This window comes from Esox lucius, chromosome 13, assembly GCF_011004845.1.
Source record: "Esox lucius isolate fEsoLuc1 chromosome 13, fEsoLuc1.pri, whole genome shotgun sequence".
Taxonomy (NCBI): Eukaryota; Metazoa; Chordata; class Actinopteri; order Esociformes; family Esocidae; genus Esox; species Esox lucius.
In genome coordinates this window covers 29,874,505-29,898,728 of record NC_047581.1, presented here as the reverse complement: position 1 = coordinate 29,898,728, position 24,224 = coordinate 29,874,505, and the positions used below count along the sequence as shown (strand labels likewise).

Sequence of the window (24,224 nt, the reverse complement as noted above, 5' to 3'; positions counted from 1 at the left end):
GACGATGGGTGTGGGGCCTGGCTCGGTGGATTGGTGGGTCCCAGATGGGTGCTGGATTAAAGAGGTAGCTCCAAGCCGGATTGGCAGGTTTTACCGTCTGGCCACTATTGCCGAGGCCTCCAAATTAAATTCCTCTGTGTGAGCGGCTTTATTGGGGCTGATTACACAGGAAGTTCCCCTCAGCTGTCCACTGGGAAGTGAGAGACTACTGTATTTTACTGTACTGTAGCCTACTGAGACTGTCTTAGTTTACTGTATTGTAACCTACTGTGGTTTGATGAGGTATTTATAGAGAGGTTTTTGTAAGTTTTCATATATTACCTAGACCAGTCTGGTAGTAGTTGTAGGTTTTATACTGTAAGACAAGTCTGGTAGTAGTTGGAGGTTTTAAACAGTATCAAGACCAGTCTGGTAGTAGTTGTAGGTTTTCTACAGTACCAAGACCAGTCTGGTAGTAGTTGTATGTTTTTATCAAGTACCAAGTCCAGTCTGGTAGTAGTTGTAGGTTTTAAACAGTACCAAGTCCTGTCTGGTTATAGTTGTAGGTTTTATACAGTACCAAGACCAGTCTGGTACTAGTTGTGGGTTTATATACAGTACCAAGACCAGTCTGGTACTAGTTGTAGGTTTTATACAGTACCAAGACCTGTCTGGTTGTAGTTGTAGGTTTTCTACAGTACCATGACCAGTCTGGTAGTAGTTGTAGGTTTTTACACAGTATCAAGACTAGTCTGTGGATTTTGAAAATGTTTACTGTGTAAATACTGCATGCAGGTTTGATTGAATTGGGCCATGGGTCTCTGTTCCAGTCCCTCTTCCCCTTGCCCTGCTCTCTCTCTTCCAGCAAATCCACCCCGCCACCCAAGTCTGTCTTTGAGGTAGGGACTTGTGGAATTCTTCTGAGTGCCAATGGAATGTTTGCTACGTGAATAGAGTAACAGGTGACAGACTCGACATGTCGTATGTGCTCAACTGACACGAAGCATGGCTGTTCTCCCCAGGGCTTCGACACTCTGGAAAACTGTCTTTCAGAGAGGAAGTCTTTGTGGAGTGATGTGGGTTCACATTATAAATGATACCAAATACTACCCTGTAAGGCTCGGGTTGAATATAGTCCTGTATAAGAGGGAATAGGGGGATGGGGATGTGGGGGATTCTACTGTAACTTTAAAATGCTTTTATGCACTTTCATTCGGTGAGATAAAAAATAAAATCCAGGAGTGTTTCAAACCTCCAGGATTTGAATAGGCAGCCATGTCCTGGATAGTGTTTTTTTATGGTCAGATATGTTGATCATCTACACTCACCTAAAGGATTATTAGGAACACCTGTTCATTTTCTCATTAATGCAATTATCTAATCAACCAATCACATGGCAGTTGCTTCAATGCATTTAGGGGTATGGTCCTGGTCAAGACAATCTCCTGAACTCCAAACTGAATGTCAGAATGCTATATGTAAGCAATTTTGAGCGTGGCATGGTTGTTGGTGCCAGACCGGCCAGTCTGAGTATTTCACAATCTGCTCAGTTACTGAGATTTTCACGCACAACCATTTCTAGGGTTTACAAAGAATGGTGTGAAAAGGGAAAAACATCCAGTATGTGGCAGTCCTGTGGGCGAAAATGCCTTGTTGATGCTAGAGGTCAGAGGAGAATGGGCCGACTGATTCAAGCTGATAGAAGAGCAACTTTGACTGAAATAACCACTTGTTACAACCAAGGTATGCAGCAAAGCTTTTGTGAAGCCACAACACGCACAACCTTGAGGCGCATGGGCTACAACAGCAAAAGACCCCACCGGGTACCACTCATCTCCACTACAAATAGGAAAAAGAGTTCACCAAAATTGGACAGTTGAAGACTGGAAGAATGTTGCCTGGTCTGATGAGTCTCGATTTCTGTTGAGACATTCAGATGGTAGAGTCAGAATTTGGCGTAAACAGAATGAGAACATGGATCCATCATGCCTTGTTACCACTGTGCAGGCACCACCATGGTGGTGGTGGTGTAATGGTGTGGGGGATGTTTTCTTGGCACACTTTAGGCCCCTTAGTGCCAATTGGGCATCGTTTAAATGCCACAGCCTACCTGAGCATTGTTTCTGACCATGTCCATCCCTTTATGACCACCATGTACCCATCCTCTGATGGCTACTTCCAGCAGGATAATGCACCATGTCACAAAGCTTGAATCATTTCAAATTGGTTTCTTGAACATGCCAATGAGTTCACTGTACTGAAATGGCCCCCACAGTCACCAGAAATCAACCCAATAGAGCATATTTGGGATGTGGTGGAACGGGAGCTTCGTGCCCTGGATGTGCATCCCACAAATCTCCATCAACTGTAAGATGCTATCCTATCAATATGGGCCAACATTTCTAAAGAATGCTTTCAGCACCTTGTTGAATCAATGCCACGTAGAATTAAGGCAGTTCTGAAGGCGAAAGGGGGTCAAACACAGTTTTAGTATGGTTTTCCTAATAATCCTTTAGGTGAGTGTAGATTATTCAGTTTAGTGCACAGCCCAATGTTGTTGTTGTCCCAGAAATGTCCACTAGGGGGCATACGGTCATAGACAGGCGCAATGGCTAAAGCCTCTCTAATTTTATCTTAGCTGGCTGTCAGTGGGACGGTCACTTCTTCATTACCATATTGAAGAGAAAAAAATTACAAACAATTATAATCATTGTCAGATGACAACAAACCTATTTTATTTAATGTGTTCATCTCTAATGGGCACATGTTGACCCCTGTGTTTAGCCACACATCTGGATGCTCCTGCTGTTCAGCTATGGGAGGGAAAGCCATCTGGCTTTAGTACTGTGAAGAATGAACGTTATGAATGATGCCACTGTCCCCGGGACATTTACTCCAGAACTTTGGCCATGAAATCTGAGGAATGCACTCAATTTTGGAGGCAGTGAAAGCAGACGCTGGCAGAGTAGCAGAGGCCTGCAGAACCCACAAAAAGGTGTACAGGCAATACTACTAGAAAACAACATGCATTCAGACAAACCTGTCTGTAGTCATTTTGCTTCGTTTCTTGCTATTTACTGTATGTCAGAGCCTTTATGTGATTGTGTGTTTGAATGTGAGGTAAAAAATGTATGGCCAAATATTCCTGTGAATAGAGGACGTTACCTCAGAAATGTTGCTATCTACAGCTGCTGTGGAAAGTAATCCTGAAGAAAAAAGAAAGGGCAATATTGTAAAAGCACTTTGTGACAACTGCTGATGTAAAAAGGGCTTTATAAATACATTTTATTGACCGATTGATTGATTGAATGAATTGTAATGTGGATTATAGATGATAGATTTTCTTTTGTTAATGGATTGATTTTTTTAAATATTGAAAACACATTTGCCTGCCGCAACACATTGTTGGAGATGCCTCATTATTGTCCGATGACTGGAGGAAAAGGATTGATGGGAAAGGTGAGAGGGAGGAACTATCCTGTGTAGTTGAGTGCACTTCCAGGCTGCCACGGCGGCCATATTTACGTGAAATGTATTCAGCAGACGCTCTTATCCAGAGCCACGTACAGCAGTGAATGCTGAAATTCACATGTTCTTCAGTGCTGGGCCCCTGTGGGAACTGAACCAAGAATTGTGGTGTGGCCAAGCATTCTGCTCTATATGAAAGGGGACACCTGGGGCTTACGGTATATTGTACTCTACGTAAAAGCACACACGATTACACTTTTATGACTAAATAAAAGCTTTTTTTTCTATCGCTGTACAAGAGCTGTTTCTGTTTTAAGAACCCATTTTTGTTAGATTTATACTACCAAATTGGACACTTTTGAGTTAATCCATCTATTAGAAGGGGTTCCCCCAGCACGACAGCCAAATAACCCCTGGGGAAACTTTGGTTTGGAGTGTAGTACAAATATTTCACCCAACATGGAACCCATTCTGACTCAACTGTGGTTTGTTTTGAGCAAATCTGGAACTAGTCGAGTATGTTGCACTACCGTAATGTCTTCCATAGGGGGCAGAATAGTATAGGTATAGGTGATGGAATAGGTGCACAGCTTGCAGACCGAATGGAGACCTGGACGATAAACAGCGTAGGCTACTACTGAATGCATCCCAGGGCCATAACAACCAAAAATATATAATATTGTATACATTGTTTCGTTTCTGTGTGGTTGCGTCCAATTCATATACTGTATTAATCAAAAGTTTGGACAAATTTACCCATTGTAAATGTGTCCAAACTTTTGACTGGTACCTCTATGTGTAGATACATTTGTTTGGCCACGCGTTTAGATGCATTTTCGTCTTTAGAATTGCTTTTGACTTACGGGATACACGTGCCCTGCCGATCAAGTGAGCAGCAAGTGATTGAAGTGTTGAGTAGGGTACAGAAGGAGGCGGTACACCGCGCAAACGAGCGCGGAGCGAGCAACTCCACAGTAAAGACAAGCTGCAGAAAACACTGGAAATAGAAAACGTCGGGCTGCAGTCTAATATTATTGTGTTGTTGTAAGTTCGGAGCCCACGAACGTAAACATTTGAATAAGATGGCAACTTCTTTTATCTCCAGTTCACTTTTTTTTGGGACACCTGATGGTCAACTGAGCACCTGTTTAAAATGTTGCTGTGTTACGAGATTAATATAAAGCGTTAATACTATTCTGAAGGAGGAACGCCCGTAGGCTAAACTGTCAAAAACGAATATCAGTGAGGTCCGGATAGAACAGAAGAAGCATTCCTCCCGGGAAGGCGCGGAAGGCTGTTACGTCTACCTTTTGGATACATTCTAACGGCCGGTTGACGCATTGTTCCACTGCTTGAATGCCAACCTGCGATAAAACCAATTACCGAACTCATGGGATTGTGAACGCGCTTCAGCTCGGATTACCTGGTGTACAGCTGACTGTCGGACAGACACGGAGGGAGAAGTGTACCCTACGGAACAGAGGAACCAAAACAAACTGGCTGCAATGGTGTTCAAGTATTAATTTCGGGTATGGTCTAACGATATCGCTTGACTTTTTACTATACAATAATGTTATGATGCCCTTGTGTAAGTGTGTCTCAACCCGTGTGGGCCTCGTTAGGATGGTGTCACTCAGATATGAATCTCCGATGTCGGGCTTGATTTTTTTTCTAGTTTGTCTACCGCTATTACATGAAACGAAATGGTGTAGAATGGAGTGCAGTACTGTATGAAATATTTGAGTGGAAATTAATGGAGTTGAATAGACTACCACGGAAAATAATAACAGAATATCGTTTTGGTATCAGTAGTCTAATATTTTGTTCTGCGACTGCTAGTGTTTTTATTTAATGGAGTCAGTAATAGACTTTTATTGAATGGGGTATGTCAATTGTGCTGTCATAGCACCAGAAGGCTTGATCACAGACCCCCCCCCCCCCCCCCCCCACACACACACACACATTTACGCACACCTGTCTGTGTAATTTAATTCATTGGTAGGTACATGATGCTACCAACGGCAGGGTCGTGGGTTAAATTCCCCCAGAGGTCTGAAATATATGCCTTGCTGCATGTTATATAGCCCGTTTGAGTGCGTCTGTGTGTAACAACATTACCGTGAGGTAGTCACGAGGCAACCGAGAGTTCTTAACCGGTGTGTAAATGAAGGCTTAACCGAGTCCTTAACCGGTGTGTAAATGAATGCATTCGCTACTTAAAGTGATCTGCTATATTACCAAAATGTAAATGCCTTAGACACAGACAACTGGCCTAAGTTAATATGGAAATACACTTCCGGAAAAATATGAGACCACTGCAACTTTTTCTTTCCAAAAAAATCGAAAAGGAAGGTTTTGAATGAGGAACAGAAGGGCTAAAATTAAGAGACCAATGCAAATTGAAACTTTTTTTTAATCTATCAATATCTATATATCTATCTATCTATCTATCTATATATATATATATATATATATATATATATATATATATATATATATATATATATATATATATACATACACACATTCATTTGTTTTTCCATCCTAACCCTAAGTTTAACCTCATTAGTCCAGGTGTAATGCCTACACCTCGTCTTAATGTGTAACCCTAACCATGAACCTAACCAGTAATGTTAAAAGCCAAACAAATAACCTAAATTCTAACGCTATTCTCAATTGTAGGTTTTTCCCAAAAAAACATACAATTAAACCTAACCCCTAAGCAGGAAATCATATTTTCCCTCAAGAGAACCTGCCAATAAAACCGTGTGTGGATTGTTCAGGTTTTACTGTCTTTGTGGTGACATCAGGTCTCCACATGTACACACAGATGTGGACCCCCCCCCCCCCCCCACACACACACACAGACATATTCCCTTCTATCATGAATAGATAAACCGTCAGACACATCAGCTATGCTTTGGAGGAGTGAGGAGTGATATATGCCAAATAAGTGTTAGAGATTGATTGCTGTTATGGGAATAGTGCCAGGATAGGAATTTAACCATGACACCAGGGTTAACACCCCTACTCTTGCTACCAGTGTGGTATTTAACCATGACACCAGGGTTAACACCCCTACTCTCACTACCAGTGTGGTATTTAACCATGACACCAGTGTTAACACCCCTACTCTCACTACCAGTGTGATATTTAACCATGACACCAGGGTTAACACCCCTACTCTCACTACCAGTGTGGTATTTAACCATGACACCAGGGTTAACACCCTTACTCTCACTACCAGTGTGATATTTAACCATGACACCAGGGTTAACACCCCTACTCTTACTACCAGTGTGGTATTTAACCATGACACCAGGGTTAACACCCCTACTCTTACTACCAGTGTGATATTTAACCATGACACCAGGGTTAACACCCCTACTCTCACTACCAGTGTGATATTTAACCATGACACCAGGGTTAACACCCTTACTCTTACTACCAGTGTGGTATTTAACCATGACACCAGGGTTAACACCCCTACTCTTACTACCAGTGTGGTATTTAACCATGACACCAGGGTTAACACCCCTACTCTTACTACCAGTGTGATATTTAACCATGACACCAGGGTTAACACCCCTACTCTTACTACCAGTGTGGTATTTAACCATGACACCAGGGTTAACACCCCTACTCTTACTACCAGTGTGATATTTAACCATGACACCAGGGTTAACACCCCTACTCTTACTACCAGTGTGATATTTAACCATGACACCAGAGTTAACACCCCTACTCTCACTACCAGTGTGATATTTAACCATGACACCAGGGTTAACACCCCTACTCTCACTACCAGTGTGATATTTAACCATGACACCAGGGTTAACACCCCTACTCTCACTACCAGTGTGGTATTTAACCATGACACCAGGGTTAACACCCCTACTCTCACTACCAGTGTGATATTTAACCATGACACCAGGGTTAACACCCCTACTCTTACTACCAGTGTGGTATTTAACCATGACACCAGGGTCAACACCCCTACTCTCACTATCAGTGTGGAATGCTTGGTTATCACAGTCAGGACACCAGCTAGTTGGCTCATTAAAGGATCAATGTATCTGTATTTGTTGACTTTCTCAAACCTTAGAAAAACTGCTCCATTGGGATTCTGAACATTCAGTATTTAGAATAGGTAAGATGATACGATAGCAAATACTTAACTCTAGTGCTCTCATAGAAGGATATGGTCACCACCACTGAGACAACTTTGAATGGTACCTTTGCCCGGGCTCATAAGCTACCGTATCCAATATCCTTGGGATGAGGTTGAGACAACCTAAGATGTTTCAAGACAAAGGTGATGGCTGGTTTTGTAATTAAACAATTAAATGAGTTTGAAAATATTTCAAATGACATTGTTTTTAAGTAATTATTTCAATATTAAGTTTTCCCAACTAGGACCCTTGACTAAGGGCAGCTTTAGTTTTATCAATGTTATACATGGTATACATATAGTATTACCAGTATTATTTATAGTATTACCAGTATTACGTATAGTATTATCATTATTATATATAGTATTATCATTATTATTTACAGTATTACTTTGATAGTGTTGCCTTTTTTTTCGCTGCTCTCTGGGGCTTGTGTATCAAGAGTCCTCTGGTAGCTTCACACCACCTCTCTGCCTGGGGATAAAATTACTAATCATTACTTTTCAAGCATCTTTAGACAAACAGGGCTGTTAACTGTGTGTTTTCCTTTCCCAAGCCACACTCGCCCCAACCCTTTTCAAAGTGAATCCTACTAATGGCCTTGGTAAGGAAGCGAACATGGAGAAATGTGTTTCAGTCTGGCAGTCTGCACTGCTGGTTGTCTGCCTAGCAATCAGTGAAATGCAGTGTTTGCAAATGCTGCCTTCCCAGTGGGCATTGCTTTGGGTGGGCACCATTTGTCTGATCTCTCTCTATCTCGCTCATGCTCTCTATCGCTCACTGTCTCTCTTTCTCCCACTCTCTTCCTCTCTCCCTCTCCCTACATCCCTCTCTGAATTAAAAAGTGCTGAGCAAAGTAGGTCCCTTATTTGCTTCCGCAAGAACATCACAGTGTGGAATGTCTACACTGAGGCTCCAGATGACAGACCGGGTCCGGCCATGCTCGTAGCTTCCTGCTTAGATGTTGATCAGGATTTAGCCCGGGCTTGGTTAAAACCTGGTGCACCCTGGGAGCCTGTGTCACAACAGGCATCGGTGTCAGGTGTTGCCATCAGCCGCAGAGGGAACAGTTCCTCTGAAATCTGAAGAATGACCTGGGTCTGATTCCCAGTGGCTGACGGGCGAGTTGAAAGCACGTTTCTGTTTGTTTCCAATGTTTGGAATGTCGCATTTACTTGATGGTGATGACATGGCCACGCTTGTAGCGGAGCTGAAGTGTTATAAGAACAGTGCTGTGGAAATTAAGTGTTTTAAGGACAGTGCTGTGAAAATGAAGTGTTTTAAGGACAGTGCTGTGAAAATGAAGTGTTATAAGGACAGTGCTGTGGAAATGAAGTGTTATAAGGACAGTGTGCCATAAAATATGTTTTATTATGGGTTTCCTGCAGGTGTGTGTGCTGAAAGTGCCAACGGTGAAATGTCAGCGGTGAAATGTGTCTAACTCTCTGGCTACACTTGGATTTTCTACAGCTTGTGTTGAATTCCCTTACACTCTGCCTAACCAAAAGTATCAAAGATTTGTGAAATAGACTCAAGCTGAACACAAGACATAGTCCTAGTCTTCCCTGTCTGATCTTCTGAGCTTCCAGCCAATCAGGACGTAGTCCTAGTCTTCCCTGTCTGATCTTCTGAGCTTCCAGCCAATCAGGACGTAGTCCTAGTCTTCCCTGTCTGATCTTCTGAACTTCCAGCCAATCAGGATGTAGTCCTAGTCTTCCCTGTCTGATCTTCTGAGCTTCCAGCCAATCAGGATGTAGTCCTAGTCTTCCCTGTCTGATCTTCTGAGCTTCCAGCCAATCAGGATGTAGTCGTAGTCTTCCCTGTCTGATCTTCTGAGCTTCCAGCCAATCAGGATGTAGTCCTGGTCCTCCCTGTCTGATCTTCTGAGATTCCAGCCAATCAGGATGTAGTCGTAGTCTTCCCTGTCTGATCTTCTGAGCCTCCAGCCAATGAGGATGTAGTCCTAGAGTTCCCTGTCTGATCTTCTAAGCCTCCAGCCAATGAGGATGTAGTCCTAGAGTTCCCTGTAGGATCGGCTATGACTAGAGCCAATCTGGATGTAGTTTTAGAGTTCACTGAAGGATCACCTATACCCCCTGCTAATCAGGATTTAGTCCAAGGTTGCATTTTAAAACGCAAAGTATACAGCCTCTCAGCCCTACACCCTCAGTCCTAAACCCTACACCCTACCCCTTCATTACATAGATTGAGGCACCTCCATTAGGAGTGATAACTTTAAGTAAACATCTCCTAACCATTGATCAGTCTCTGACATATCATTCTTGAAGGATTTTTGCCCACTCCTCCACATTGAACTCAGCCTATTAAGTGATTTTCTGAGGGGTGTCTTGCATGTAGTGCCCGCTGGTCCTGCCACAGCTTAGATTAAGGTCAGGACTTTGATTTGGCCATTTAAAAACACACATCTTTCTCCTGAGCTACCTTTTTGGTAGATTTGCTTGAATCCTTTGGGTCATTGTCTTGTTGGAAGACCCATTTTCATGCCAGCTTAAGCTCCTTTACTAATGGCCTGATATTCTGTTCAATAATCTCATGGTATACCTAAAAAATCATGGTCCCTAATGATATGCATTCAACCAGGCTAAGAGGAGGAAAACACCCCCAGATCTTGACATTCCCATGTCTGTGCTTGACTGTCGGGATATGGTTATTTTGGTGGTAGGCAATGTTGGGTTTTTGGCAAACGTAGTGGTTTTGATGGAGCTAAAATCCTTTTGAGATGGTTGTTTAGCCTTCCCCAGACTTATGTGCTCTTGCTCCCCTCTTCTGATATCCTCTGATATCTCCTTTTATCTCTTCATGGTGTGTTTTGTAACATCAAACTGGCCAGGTATCCTGTCTCTTTTTTTGGAGTCCCATCCAAACTCTTCCTAAAGATCCCTCCTTTGATTGGTTCATTTGCTACTTGATTTAATCAATGCAAATTCACTATTATTAGGGTTCACTTATTTATGCACCTGCTCTAATTCCTTTTTAATATTGTTTTTCTACAACACAAAATATTTCCTCTAAACCAATATGAAATTGCTAACTATAAACCTGTTATGTCAGATAAAAAAGATTTCACGCAAATAAATCTATAATGGCACAAGGGGTTAACATACTTTCAAGCATACAGGTTTTACTTGTATAAGGCTGGTTTAGGACGCATATAGCACTCATACAGGACTCATGTAAGGCTGGTATAGAACTCATATAGGACTCATAAATAGGCTGGTATAAGACTCATATAGGATTCATATAGCCTGGTATAGGACTCATATAGGACTCATATAAGGCTGGTATAGGACTCATATAGGATTCATATAAGGCTGGTATAGAACTTATATAGGATTCATATAAGGCTTGTTTAGGGCTCATTTGAATCATTTATGGAGTGCCCAATATTGGATATTGTGTGCCAGGATGCAGAGCAAAGCTCCTGATTCCTTCAGTCATGTGTATGTTAGTTAATGTCAGAATATTTATTTAAACTGCCTGCAAGTTTTGTCTGAGAGGGTTGAGTTATGAGTTTAGAGTAAGTCTGTGATGTCATTGAGTTAAAGTTTCTGGCCGCAGGTGTCAAGGCATTAACTTTTAGGAGAAAGATGATATGCACTGACAAAGCTAGCAGTGTTGTGCTGACTAAAATGGTGCTCATTTATTTTACCTGTCAGGCATGCCTGAGATGATTTAAAGGAGGCGTCCAGTGTAGAACATTGCCTCTGAACAAAAATATAGCTTTAACTTTTTAGACACACTGTGTCTACATTTTGCGAAAAATTTGCCACAGCAGGAAAAAAATACAGCAATATACATTGTGTTTTATAATGATGTGTGTTTTCGGGGGGAATTTAGAGTGTCTGCATTTACGTCGATGCCAATCCGAAAGCATTGTGTGAAACCGAACACGATACTTTGGGGATACAATGTCAGCAAAAGCTGGACTGGCTTTGTGTTTGTTGGCCGGTAGATCATCCCTGCATGAATCTACTTTGTCCCAAACACTACTCAATTGCTTGTTCTGTTCTGATTTACCTGTTAAACGGTTGTGCCTAGCTGGTTGTGTTTCGGCTGTGTAGCCAGCTAGGCTGGGATGGCTAAATCATGTTTTGGATTGTTAGAATCTGTAATAGTCGGAGACTTAATCCGACTGTATGGATTCATGTAATCCTATCAGCTAGTGGTGAAACAAGCTGACCAACTGCAGCCTGTTCCCTGTGTAGTGTGTCAATTACCCAGGTCAGAAGTAGTGTCCCATGTAGTTGATAGGGTGCAATTTGGAAGTGGCTGCTGTTTTCCTTTGACTGTGGCCCATTAGGTTTTACTGCTGTTGAATTCCTGTCTGGCTGCCAGCCCGCGCTGAGGTCACCCGTTCTCTCCTGGTTTGGTCTATCAGAGGGAGCTGCTTGGTGCTGAGGTGTGTTGTGGTGTGTGTAAAGGCTGCAGGTCGAGGCAGGTAGAAACCTGTGTGTAGTCGGATCCCGCCCCATTAGGTCCCTCCCCCTGCGCCCAGAGATCTCCGTGACAACTGTTAGAGGTGTATTTATGACCCTCACCTGTGTTCCTGATCACCGTCCCTATTGAAGAACCTCCTTCACTAGTGCATCTTGTTGATCATTAGTTGGTTTCCTTACCAATGTAACGTAGTTTCTGTTTTCATGTTGTATTTTCTGTTTTTAGTTCTGCCTGTGCCTGTGTTCTGCCTTCTACAACGTTACAGTTGTGTGTGTGTGCGTGTGTGTGTATGTATGATCCATACACTTACTTTTAAAGGACTCCTGCCTAATGTTGCTGTGATTACCTCTGGGGAAATAACCACCCTGAACAACAGCCAGATGACCGAGTTGGGATGGGATGGAGTGGGACCGGAACATTCCATATGGAGATCTTTGTATGTAACAGATGCCATATCTTAATTTGATCATCCTGTCATTGGAGGAATGTTCCTGCACAGCAGGAAGCTCAAAATTGTAGTGTGTTTTTAAGGTTTAAAATTTCCACTCCAGATGCTCTTTATGAAATTTTGTATTATCCCCTTCAAAACATGACCATTAAGATTAATGTTTCCTGTTACTTTTTCCTGCCGGGAGGAACTGGATCAAATTAAGATATGGCATCTGTAACCATAGTGCCAGACCAAACATCTGCTATCTAGCATCAGAACCACAGATTCCTGCCCTGCCCTGTGGTGGGCACGCATTAAACCACCGCTTCGCGATTGATATGTCTCAGCAGTTGCAGGGCGGCTGTTCTGCTGTTGGAATTACAGACTGCAGCTTTAAAGCTGTTTGAAGAGATTGTCACCAACTTTAAATTTAAAAAGAAATCAAGGTGGCTACATCTTTTCCTGCAAGATTTTTCAGTGATTTTTATCTTGTAAACTTCAAGCGTAGTGGTTAGAGAAGCGGATCTGTAAGCTATAGGTTCTGCGATCGAATCTCCTCAAAGTCAAAACAAAGTATGCATTTAGATTTGTTCAGGATAGACAAAATCTTCACTCGCTATAACTTTGAGTATCTACATTATAGTAAGCCTAAACTCAAACTGCTTACGGTTATGCAGTTTTGTGACTATTTCTTGGGGATTGTTGAAGTACGCACCCGTGCAATATTTTTGGGTCAGGATAGACAAAAATGTAGCTAGCTACATATAACATTCAGTAGCTACGCCTAAACTAAAACTGTCTACGGTTATATTGCAACAGTTTCTGGTGAATTTTCAAAGGTACGCATCTGTGCATGCTTTTGGGGGTAGTAACACAGGCTTTATCAAAACCCGTAGAAAGAGTTGGGGTTTCTATGATTCTCTCGTCTTTTCACTTGACGAGCAAGTTATCATCACCTATAGTTATTGTATTAATGTCATTCACATGTGAAAGAAAAACTAATGATTTTGTGCCATGAAATGAAATGGCTCTGGCAGGGAAAAGTTAATATTCAGTCTCGCTTGCAATTGCTCAATTCTTATGACTATTCCTAGGAAGTTAGTAGATAGCTAATTAGCTGTTAAAATGGCAAGTTAGTTAGTTTAACCCAATTCTGAATGGTGTCTAGCGACTAGTACAATGTGTCATGCTTTGGTGTAGTGGTTAACGACAGTGCCACTCATGTGGGAGACCCGTGTTGAAATCCTGTGAGGATGGTGATATTTAATCATTGTAATTGCAGGCCGCAATAAAACTGTTTACGATTATAGTGCGACAATGTCTTGTGTATTTTTGAAGTACGCATCCGGGCATGCTTTTTGGGTCAGGATGGACCAAAAACAGTTTACGGTTATATAGTATTGCGACTATTTCTTGTCTTTTCACTTGACGAAAAAGTCTGTTATCGTCACCTATATTGATACAGCAGTTATTGTATCAATGTCATTCACGAAATGACTAATAAGCTGTTAAAACAGCTAGTGGCAAAAGCCATACAGTTCATGGATGCTATTTCTGGTGGAGGTAAACCTAATAATAAATGTTACTCAGTTCAACACAATGGTTAATGGTGTCTAAAGAAATATTCAAACTTGACATGATGTTAATACGTGACAGGATTATATAATGTCAAGAGGCTATACCGACACACAGCAGGTGTGTGGCTTGGTGGAGTAGTGGTTGAACACACAGCTCAACCACAGTAAATATCCTTTTACTGTTTTCTAAATTCATCTGAGGGCCGCACAAAGAGGGGGTGGGGGCCGTAGTGGCCCATGCCTGTCCTAAGCTGCTGCCTGGATTTGAATCTGACCTGCTGCTATTTCCGCAAAATCTCAAACTACATGATTATTCTGTCTAACAGAGTATCAAAAACTTGTGTCTAAAATAACAAGAAAGAAAACAACATGATGCTTGGTCACAAAGCTGCACTTCAGCTTGGCCTCATACTGCCTCTCCATCCAGAGACACCCTGAACATTTATTATGATCTACACACCCAACTGATCCCAGATCAGCTCTTCCTCTCCCACAGCGTTTATGAGGCCCAGGTGCTTCCCGGTCTTTCCAGTACCACAGACAGGCCCTGCTGACTATCTGACAGTGTTTTGGTTCTGTACAGATTCCTCCAGGGTTTGTGAGGAGTTTGAGAAGTTCCCTTTTGGGATTGGCTTGCCCCCCGGTAATTCTGTCATCCAGTTTCAGAAGGGCTCTGGGCATCGATTAAGATGGAGCATATTTGACTGTTTGACCCACACATTGTCCTTCGTGTCTTTTAACTCATTTCTCACTGATCTCCTGGTGCCCGAACAAGGCATTGGATTTGTTTGTCATCAGCTGAACAACCTCATTCTGCTTCTCTTTCTCCTGGTTTCCAGTCAGCCATTTTGGAAGTGATTAATTTTTATTACCATTTACCTTGTGTGTAAGCTCTATTGGCTCAGCTACAATGGTTTAAAAAGTATTCCCTTCTTTTATTTTGTTTATTGTGTTCTACCAAATATTGACTAAAGGAGGTGGATTTTTTTATTTATTTTATTGGTCAGTTTGAAATAGTTTTTTGTGTTGATCCGTGGCAAAAACTCCTAATGTAATCCATTCTGATTTCTCTTTGTGACACACTAAAATGTTGAAAGGTGTTTTGAAATTGTTTGCGTGCCGCTATTAAATTACATTCATTCCATGTAATATAACCACTGTCACACAAAACAGTTGAAATATAAACCAATGTCACACAAAACAGTTGAAATATAAACCACTGTCACACAAAACAGTTGTAATATAAACCACTGTCACACAAAACAGTTGCGATATAAACCACTGTCACAAAAAACAGTTGCTGCATTATTTTTGTTTGGTCAGGTTATTGCAGCGCTTTCAGTCGTATTGTGTGCAGTGTAATGGCATTCACTGATTAACCAGCATGCATTGTACCTCCCACAAAGTCACCATTGAAGAGCTGTTGGACCCGCTGCACAGGGATGTAGTAGTTAGGCTCTGTGATTATGCAGCCCATACAGAGCTGACCCATCTCCCTATTCATTTCCAATGGTGTCATCATGCATGAACTAGCATATAGGTTGACCGGGGTCATTATACACAGGCTCCACACTCCCCTCCGATGACCCATATACAGGCTCCACCCTCCCCCCCGATGTCCCATACACAGGCTCCACCCTCCCCTCCGATGTCCCATATACAAGCTCCACCCGCCCCCTGATGTCCCATACACAGGCTCCACCCTCCCCTCCGATGTCCCATATACAAGCTCCACCCGCCCCCTGATGTCCCATACACAGGCTCCACCCTCCCCCCCGATGTCCCATACACAGGCTACACCCTCCCCCCCATGTCCCATACACAGGCTCCACCCTCCCCCCTGATGTCCCATACACAGGCTACACCCTCCCCCCCATGTCCCATACACAGGCTACACCCTCCCCCCCATGTCCCATACACAGGCTCCACCCTCCCCCCCGATGTCCCATACACAGGCTACATACACAGGCTGTCCCATACACAGGCTACACCCTCCCCCCCATGTCCCATACACATGCTACACCCTCCCCCCCATGTCCCATACACAGGCTACACCCTCCCCCCTGATGTCCCATACACAGGCTACATACACAGGCTGTCCCATACACAGGCTACACCCTCCCCCCCATGTCCCATACACAGGCTACACCTTCCCCCCCGATGTTCCATACACAGGCTACACCCTCCCCCCAATGTCCCATACACAGGTTACACCCTCCCCCATATGTCCCATACACAAGTTAAACCCACCCCCCGATGTCCCATACACAGGTTACACCCTCCCCCCCGATGTCCCATACACAGGCTACACCCTCCCCCCGATGTCCCATACACAGGCTACATCCTCCCCTGGTGTCCCAATGGTATTTCCCCTACTGAGTGCACTACCTAGGGTTCCTGGTCAAAAGTAGGGCACTATGAAGGAAACGGGGTGCTGTTTGGAACACTGTCTGCATTATTAACTAATGTGTGTGATGTTAGCCTGGAACGCAGTCTGTGTTGTTACCTAATGTGTGTGGTGTTAGCCTGGAACACAGTCTGTGTTGTTAACTAATGTGTGTGGTGATAGTCTGGAACACAGTCTGTGTTGTTAATTATTGTGTGTGGTGATAGCTTGAAATGCAGTCTGTGTTGTTAACTGATGTGTGTGGTGATAGCTTGGAAAGCAGTCTGCATTGCTAAATAATGTATGTGGTAATAGCCTGGAACACAATGTGTTGTTAACTGATGTGTACTGTGATAGCCAGGAACGCAGACACACTGGACCTGGAACATACCTTGTTGTTTGGAAAGTGGGTAATAGGATGCCCCTGATCAAGCTCAGCCAAATGGCCTGAGATTTTACTTCTAGAAGATTACCCTTTAACAAATCCTCAATTGTTCTTTCTACATGCAATACTAGCTTTAGGGATTAAAGTTGAGGTACTATTACAGTTCTATAAGCCATTCTACCTTTAGGGATCACAGATAAGATCTTATTACCTTTCTATAGACTATCCCACCTTTATGATCACAGATAAAATCTTATTACCTTTCTATAGACTGTCTCACCTTTAGGATCACAGATAAAGTCTTATTACCTTCCCATAGGTCATCCTACCTATGGTGAACTGTTGGCATCTTTTACTAGAATTTGACTGTATTTGAACTGAACAGCACGCTAACTTCAGTTAATCTAACAGCGCAGCAGTTGAACTTGTTGCTTAGGTGATAGTGAACATGGCTTGGCATTTGCAGGAATGAGCCGCAAGGAGATAGATAGAGGATAGAACCTGAAGTAAACTGTAAAACAGGTGTGACACCTGGCTGAGATGTTTTAAAATACTACCACGATGTGTGTTTGGAGAATTTCCATCAGACCCCTATGCTGATGTACACCCACGTCGGTGGTTGGAGTTTTACAGGATGAAGGGCAAATGCAGTGAGAGAAGGGGGACATGATAAAACAGGTATATGACTAGAATATTGCACGCATCAATATTGTGATTTTGATATGATTTCATTAATCGTGCAGCCCTAGGCGTTTTATAGTGTTTACCAGAATGATAGCCTACGTTAATTTCAGAATCCACTTTTGTAAAATGCTACTGAGAAGGGCCTGTGTTCAACACACTGAACTGGTGGTTGTTGTCTACACAGCCTTATCATGGTTGCCATGGTAGGCCCTAGAATATGGAGGGGAATAGATGAATGCGGAGGCCAGAGGGTTCATTAGTCCGAGGAGCTTTCATTGCTTTGCCATTCAGGTCTCGGCCATGAAGACGTGTGTTGTCCAATGAGCAAAACAGAATGTGATCATTGGCATCTTGTCACCAAAATATATGCAGGGAAATTGTAGACTGTCAGCAGATGACGGCTTCAGATGGAGGATTCATGGAAGAGGCAGTAAAAGAGGATCATTGTTGAGCTTCTACCATCTAGATCTTAATGATCCCATCACTTCTCAATCAGTCCTCCTCCAGAAACACTCTTATCATCTAATTTAAATAGAATTTGCTCTTTGAAGGAGGCTGAATCTTTCATTGAATGAATTAATTTCCTGAGGTATCAAAAGCTCCCGAAAAAATAATGAATGTGGGATTTCCTCAATGATGCTGTACATGCAGTTAGACACAACAGAATTAAACCCACTTTAGTAGGAAACATGAAGGCATTTGTGTAGAAGTTTATGTTCACATGTAAATACTTCAGAAAGCTGTGATTGCCAAGTGATAGTAAACCACAATAATGTTAAAATGCCAGGTTCTTTTGATGTAAAATAACAAGACAAAGATAAATCACCTTTAATGTGACCTATAATGTGAACAATTCAATTGAAAAACAAACTGAAATCTTTGACGGGGTAAAAATAAAAACTCACAATTACCTGGTTGCATAAGTGTGCACACCCTTAAACTAATACTTTGTTGAAGCACCTTTTGATTTTATTAGCACATTCAGTCTTTTTGGGTAGGAGTCTATTAGCACGTGGCAATATGTGCTTTGGGTTGTTGTCATGCTGAAAGGTGAACTTCATCTTCAGCTTTCTGACGGATGCCTGAAGGTTTTGTGCCAAAATTGCCTGGTATTTGGAACTGTTCATAATTCCCCCTCCCTGACTATGGCCCTGGTTCCAGCTGAAGAAAAACAGCCCCAAAGCATGATGCTGCCACCACCATGCTTCACTCTGGGTATGGTGTTCTTTGGGTAATGTGCAGTGTTGTTTTTGCACCAAACATACTTTTTGTTATTATGGCCAAAATGTTCAACCTTGGTTTCATCAGACCATAACACATTTTCCCATGTGCTTTTGGGGGACTTAATATTTGTTTTTGCAAACTGATGCTTTGGAAGCTCTCTGCGGACCATGGCTTTTGCTCTGAGATGCAACTAAGAGAATGTCAGGAAAATCCTACTAGAACAGCTGAACTTTATTTGTGATTAATCAGAGTCACTTTAAATTATGGCAGGTGTGTAATGACTTTTATTTAACATGAGTTTGAATGTGGTTGGTTAATTCTGAACACAGCCAGGTTATTGTAAGGTTTTTATTTTTCATTTTTCCCCCTCAAAGATTTCAGTTTGTTTTTAAATAGAATTTTTCACATTATAGGTCACATTAAAAGTGGAGAAAGTTCTGACATGATTCATTTTTGTATCATTCTTTCACATCACAAAAACCTGGCATTTTCACAGGGGTGTGTAGAGTTTTTATATCCACTGTATATTGTAGCTCTTTGTAGCAGCTACCCTATCATCTATCATTTATTTCTCTGATCAGAAACTGTTGAAGTCTATTCATCTTTTTCACCCTGAAGGGTTTTAAAAAACAGCCTATCCAGGTTGTTTTCCAGACTGCAAATTCCCTTTCCCAAAGTTCTCTGTTTCTCCTGTCTGTTCTGTTTGACCCGTCTCTCCATTGACTGCTGTCCCAGTCAGGGATGGAAGCAAATGCTTTGTTGGTGTGGTTTCATCAGCGCTGGCTGGCCGTCGAAGAGGCCAGTGAGGACAGCTCGCTGGAGAGCAGCTGCCAGCGGTGGGGTTTTGTTTCACCAGTAAGCCATCCTCACAGTCACAAACTAGGGCAGACAACAGCACTCAAACACCAGGTCTGTCTACAAACAAGTCAGCGTTAGGGATGTGATCCTCTGCTTCGCAGACAACAGAAGCGTGGTCGTGTGTTAACAAAGGCAGAGTGCTGGGACGCTGTCAGTAAGTGAATGGGAATCGTCCCATTGCCAGAAGTCACTTTGACAGGCACAGTCAGAGCTCACGTTTGGATTGTGTGGGGGAGTGTTGAGGTGTGTTTTGGTAATGTCGTGGAGTGTTTAGGTATGCTTGGGTAATCTGGGGGGGTGTTGAGGTATGTTTGGGTAATGTGGGGGGGGGGTGTTGTGGTGTGTTTTAGTAATGTAGGGGAGTGTTTTGGTGTGTTTGGGTAATGTCGGAGAGTGTTTGGGTATTGTCGGGGAGTGTTGTGGTATGTTTGGATAATGTTAGGTAGTGTTGAGGTATGTTTGGGTAATGTGGGGGGGGGGGGTGTTGTGGTGTGTTTTATTAATGTAGGGGAGTGTTGTGGTGTGTTTGGGTAATGTCGGAGTGTGTTTTAGTAATGTGGGGGAGCGTTGTGGTGTGTTTGGGTAATGTCAGTGAGTGTTGAGGTATGTTTGGGTAATGTGGGGTGAGTGTTGTGGTATGTTTGGGTTATGTGGGGGGTATTGTGGTGTATTTAGGTAATGTGGGGGAGTTGTGTGGTGTGTTTAGGTAATGTGGGGGAGTGTTGTGTGTTTGGGTAATGTCGGGGAGTGTTTAGATATGTTTGGGAAATGTAGCGGAGTGTTGTGGTGTGTTTGGGTAATGTTGGGGTGTGTTTTAGTAATGTAGGGGAGTGTTTTGGTGTGTTTGGGTAATGCCGGGGAGTGTTTGGGTAATGTCGGGGAGTGTTGTGGTATGTTTGGGTAATGTTAGGGGGTGTTGTTATGTGTTTAGGTAATGTGGGGGAGTTGTATGCTGTGTTTAGGTAATGTGGGGTAGTGTTGTGGTGTGTTTGGGTAGTGTGTGGGAGTGTTGTGTGTGTTTGGGTAATGTGGGGGAGAGTTGTAGAGTTTTTAGGTGATATGGGGGTGAGCAGTCGTGTGTTTGGGTGATGCTTCACCTTTCTAGTTGTTGCCTCACCTCTGTGATGTCCCTGCAGTGCAGTGATTACATACAGTAGATCTGCAGGAGCAGTCTGAATCAGGTGCTAGCTGGGTTTTATTGCACATTTTGTTCATGATGATAATGTATCTTACGTAACTTTACCATGAGATTTACTGACTTATTTTGCTCTGAGTGCTGGAGAATTAGGTCAGGGTTCAGGCCATTGTAAAGCTTTATAATGCCTCATGAGCCTTTATTAGGCTTTGCAATATCCACATTTGTAATACCATTGTAACATTTTATTGTGCACTACTTTCTGATATATCCAGTATGGGCATAGAAGGGGTGAGGTGTTGTTTTCCTGCACAGTGGGCCTGTGTTGGCGTTGGAAATGGGCCTGTGCTTGGACAACGTCTGTGTCCCAGGCTCCGTTTCCACTCTGCTGCATCGCCCCCCCTGTTACCTCGGAGCAATTCAGATTTCCTAACCAGGTCTTTTGCAGATTTACTTACCCAACCTAAACCCACTTTTATTGTACTGCCTGTTAAGGTTTCATGCAGTCAGTTTAGTGATCATCAAGCAGTGTTTTGAAAAATCCCTGGCCCCGGATCAGGTTGATCAGTTAATCATTCATCCACGTGGACTGGCAGTGCTGACACAGACTTCCTCTATGGAGAGGACAAACGCCTCCTACATTTACTGTATATCCGGTGCATTGACCCTGTCTACTGCAGACTAGCATCCAGAAGCAGCATGTCCCCTGGACGGGGACGGCTTCCAAATGAGACTTGGACGGGTCATCTGTGGAAAAACTAAACCCAATAACAAAGCATTTCTCAATAACACGAGCAAACCGCCTAAACACACACACACACACACAGATATACACACACACACACACACACACACAGATACACACATGCACACGCGCACATTCCTTTCAAAGTCTGTCAGAACTGTTTACCGTTCTACAGGCAGTTATGACAGCCTGCCTGGTTAACCAGCTGATTCTGTGTTTGTGACTGTTTGGTCATTTTTTACAGATGGAGTGGGGACCAGAGATATAAAAGGATAGTAAAACATGAAAATTGTGACCTTGTGGCAACACTTTACTGGTCCAACAAGGGAATAGTATATTTCCAGCTAAGGGTATGGTTTAGGGGTTTGGTCTAGGGTATGGTTTAGGGGTTAGGTTTAGGGTTTGGTTTAGGGGTTAGGTTTAGGGTATGGTTTGGGGGTTAGGTGTAGGGTAAAACCTACAATTGGGGTTTGTGTTAAATTTAGGTTACTTTTACATTTGTTATTACACCTTAGGTTTGGGGTTAGGTAATAGGGCTAGGTTGTGTTGAGATGCTAAGATTAGGCTATTGAGGTTAAAGTTAAGGTTAGGAAAAATGTATTGTTTTCTGGTCCCCACAAGAATAGAAATTCAGATTTCTGTGTGTGTGTGTGTGTGTGTGTGTCCATGTGTGTCGGTGCTGTTAAGCTGGTTGGTGATTCTGACCAGTCATTAACCTGCCCTCTGTTAAAACAGAGGTGACCAATACTATAAGGAGGAATACTGTCTGAAACCAAGTAGCTTTACTAGGTTAGAATACTTTAGATTAGGATAAGCTTTTTCAGTTCTTTTTCTTGTTGTCTCAGACAGTCTCTCCCTGTTTCTCTTTGCCTCTTTACCTCTCTATCTCTTTTTTACCACTTTCATCTCTTCCTTTCTCTTATCCTCCCTTACTCACTTTCTTACTCCCTTATCTCTCCTTTTCTCCCCCTCTCAGTCTTTCTACCTTCCCCTCTATACGTCTTCCCCCTTCCTCATTTTCTCTTTGTCACCCCACTCTCACCATCCCCTGCCTTTCTCCCTCTTTAGTGTACATAATTGCATGATGTACTATGTACTGTGTATATGTACCGTCATGATATACTATGTACTGTGTATATGTACCGTCATGATATACTATGTACTGTGTATATGTGCTGTCATGATATACTATGTACTGTGTATATGTACTGTCATGATATACTATGTACTGTGTATATGTACCGTCATGATATACTATGTACTCTGTATATGTGCTGTCATGATATACTATGTCCTGTGTATATGTGCCGTCATGATATACTATGTACTGTGTATATGTACTGTCATGATATACTATGTACTGTGTATATGTACCATCATGATGTACTATGTACTGTGTATATGTACCGTCATGATATACTATGTCCTGTGTATATGTGCTGTCATGATATACTATGTACTGTGTATATGTACCGTCATGATATACTATGTCCTGTGTATATGTGCCGTCATGATATACTATGTACTGTGTATATGTACTGTCATGATATACTATGTACTGTGTATATGTACCATCATGATGTACTATGTACTGTGTATATGTACTGTCATGATATACTATGTACTGTGTATATGTACTGTCGTGATATACTATGTACTGTGTATATGTACTGTCATGATATACTATGTACTGTGTATATGTACCATCATGATGTACTATGTACTGTGTATATGTACCGTCATGATGTACTATGTACTGTGTATATGTGCTGTCATGATATACTATGTACTGTGTATATGTACTGTCATGATATACTATGTACTGTGTATATGTGCTGTCATGATATACTATGTACTGTGTATATGTACCATCATGATGTACTATGTACTGTGTATATGTGCCGTCATGATATACTATGTACTGTGTATATGTACTGTCATGATATACTATGTACTGTGTATATGTACCATCATGATGTACTATGTACTGTGTATATGTGCTGTCATGATATACTATGTACTGTGTATATGTACTGTCATGATATACTATGTACTGTGTATATGTGCTGTCATGATATACTATGTACTGTGTATATGTACTGTCATGATATACTATGTACTGTGTATATGTACCGTCATGATATACTATGTCCTGTGTATATGTGCCGTCATGATAAACTATGTTCTGTGTATATGTGCCGTCATGATAAACTATGTTCTGTGTATATGTACCGTCATGATATACTATGTACTGTGTAAATGTGCCATCATGATATACTATGTTCTGTGTATATGTACCGTCATGATATACTATGTCCTGTGTATATGTGCCGTCATGATAAACTATGTTCTGTGTATATGTGCCGTCATGATAAACTATGTTCTGTGTATATGTACCGTCATGATATACTATGTACTGTGTATATGTGCCGTCATGATAAACTATGTTCTGTGTATATGTACCGTCATGATATACAGCCCCGGAAAAAATTAAGAGACCACTGCAACTTTTTCTTTCCTTTCCAAAAAAGTCGAAAAGGAAGGTTTTGAGTGAGGAACAGAAGGGTTAAAATTAAGAGACCACTGCAAATTGAACGCTTCTGTTCCTCACTCAAAACTTTCCTTTTCAAAATTTTTGGAAAGGAAAGAAAAAGGTGCAGTGGTCTCATAATTTTTTCCGGAGCTGTATATCATATGTATATTACTATTTAAACAGCTATATG

General features: G+C 42.2%; 1 protein-coding gene across 3 annotated transcripts in view; it reads left to right on the top strand.

Moving 5' to 3' along the window:
- Positions 1-24,224, top strand: part of pdzd2 (PDZ domain containing 2) — a 103,968-nt gene that overhangs the window by 27,401 nt on the left and 52,343 nt on the right. Inside the window, exon 1 of one of the 3 annotated variants that reach the window (XM_020052904.3) lies at positions 4,421-4,976. The exons of the other annotated variants lie outside the window; for them this stretch is intronic. Coding sequence (XP_019908463.3) covers positions 4,804-4,976 — 173 coding nt within the window. The 5' untranslated portion in view covers positions 4,421-4,803. Of the gene's footprint in view, positions 1-4,420; positions 4,977-24,224 lie in introns of those variants that run through there. 3 annotated transcript variants of the gene reach the window in all.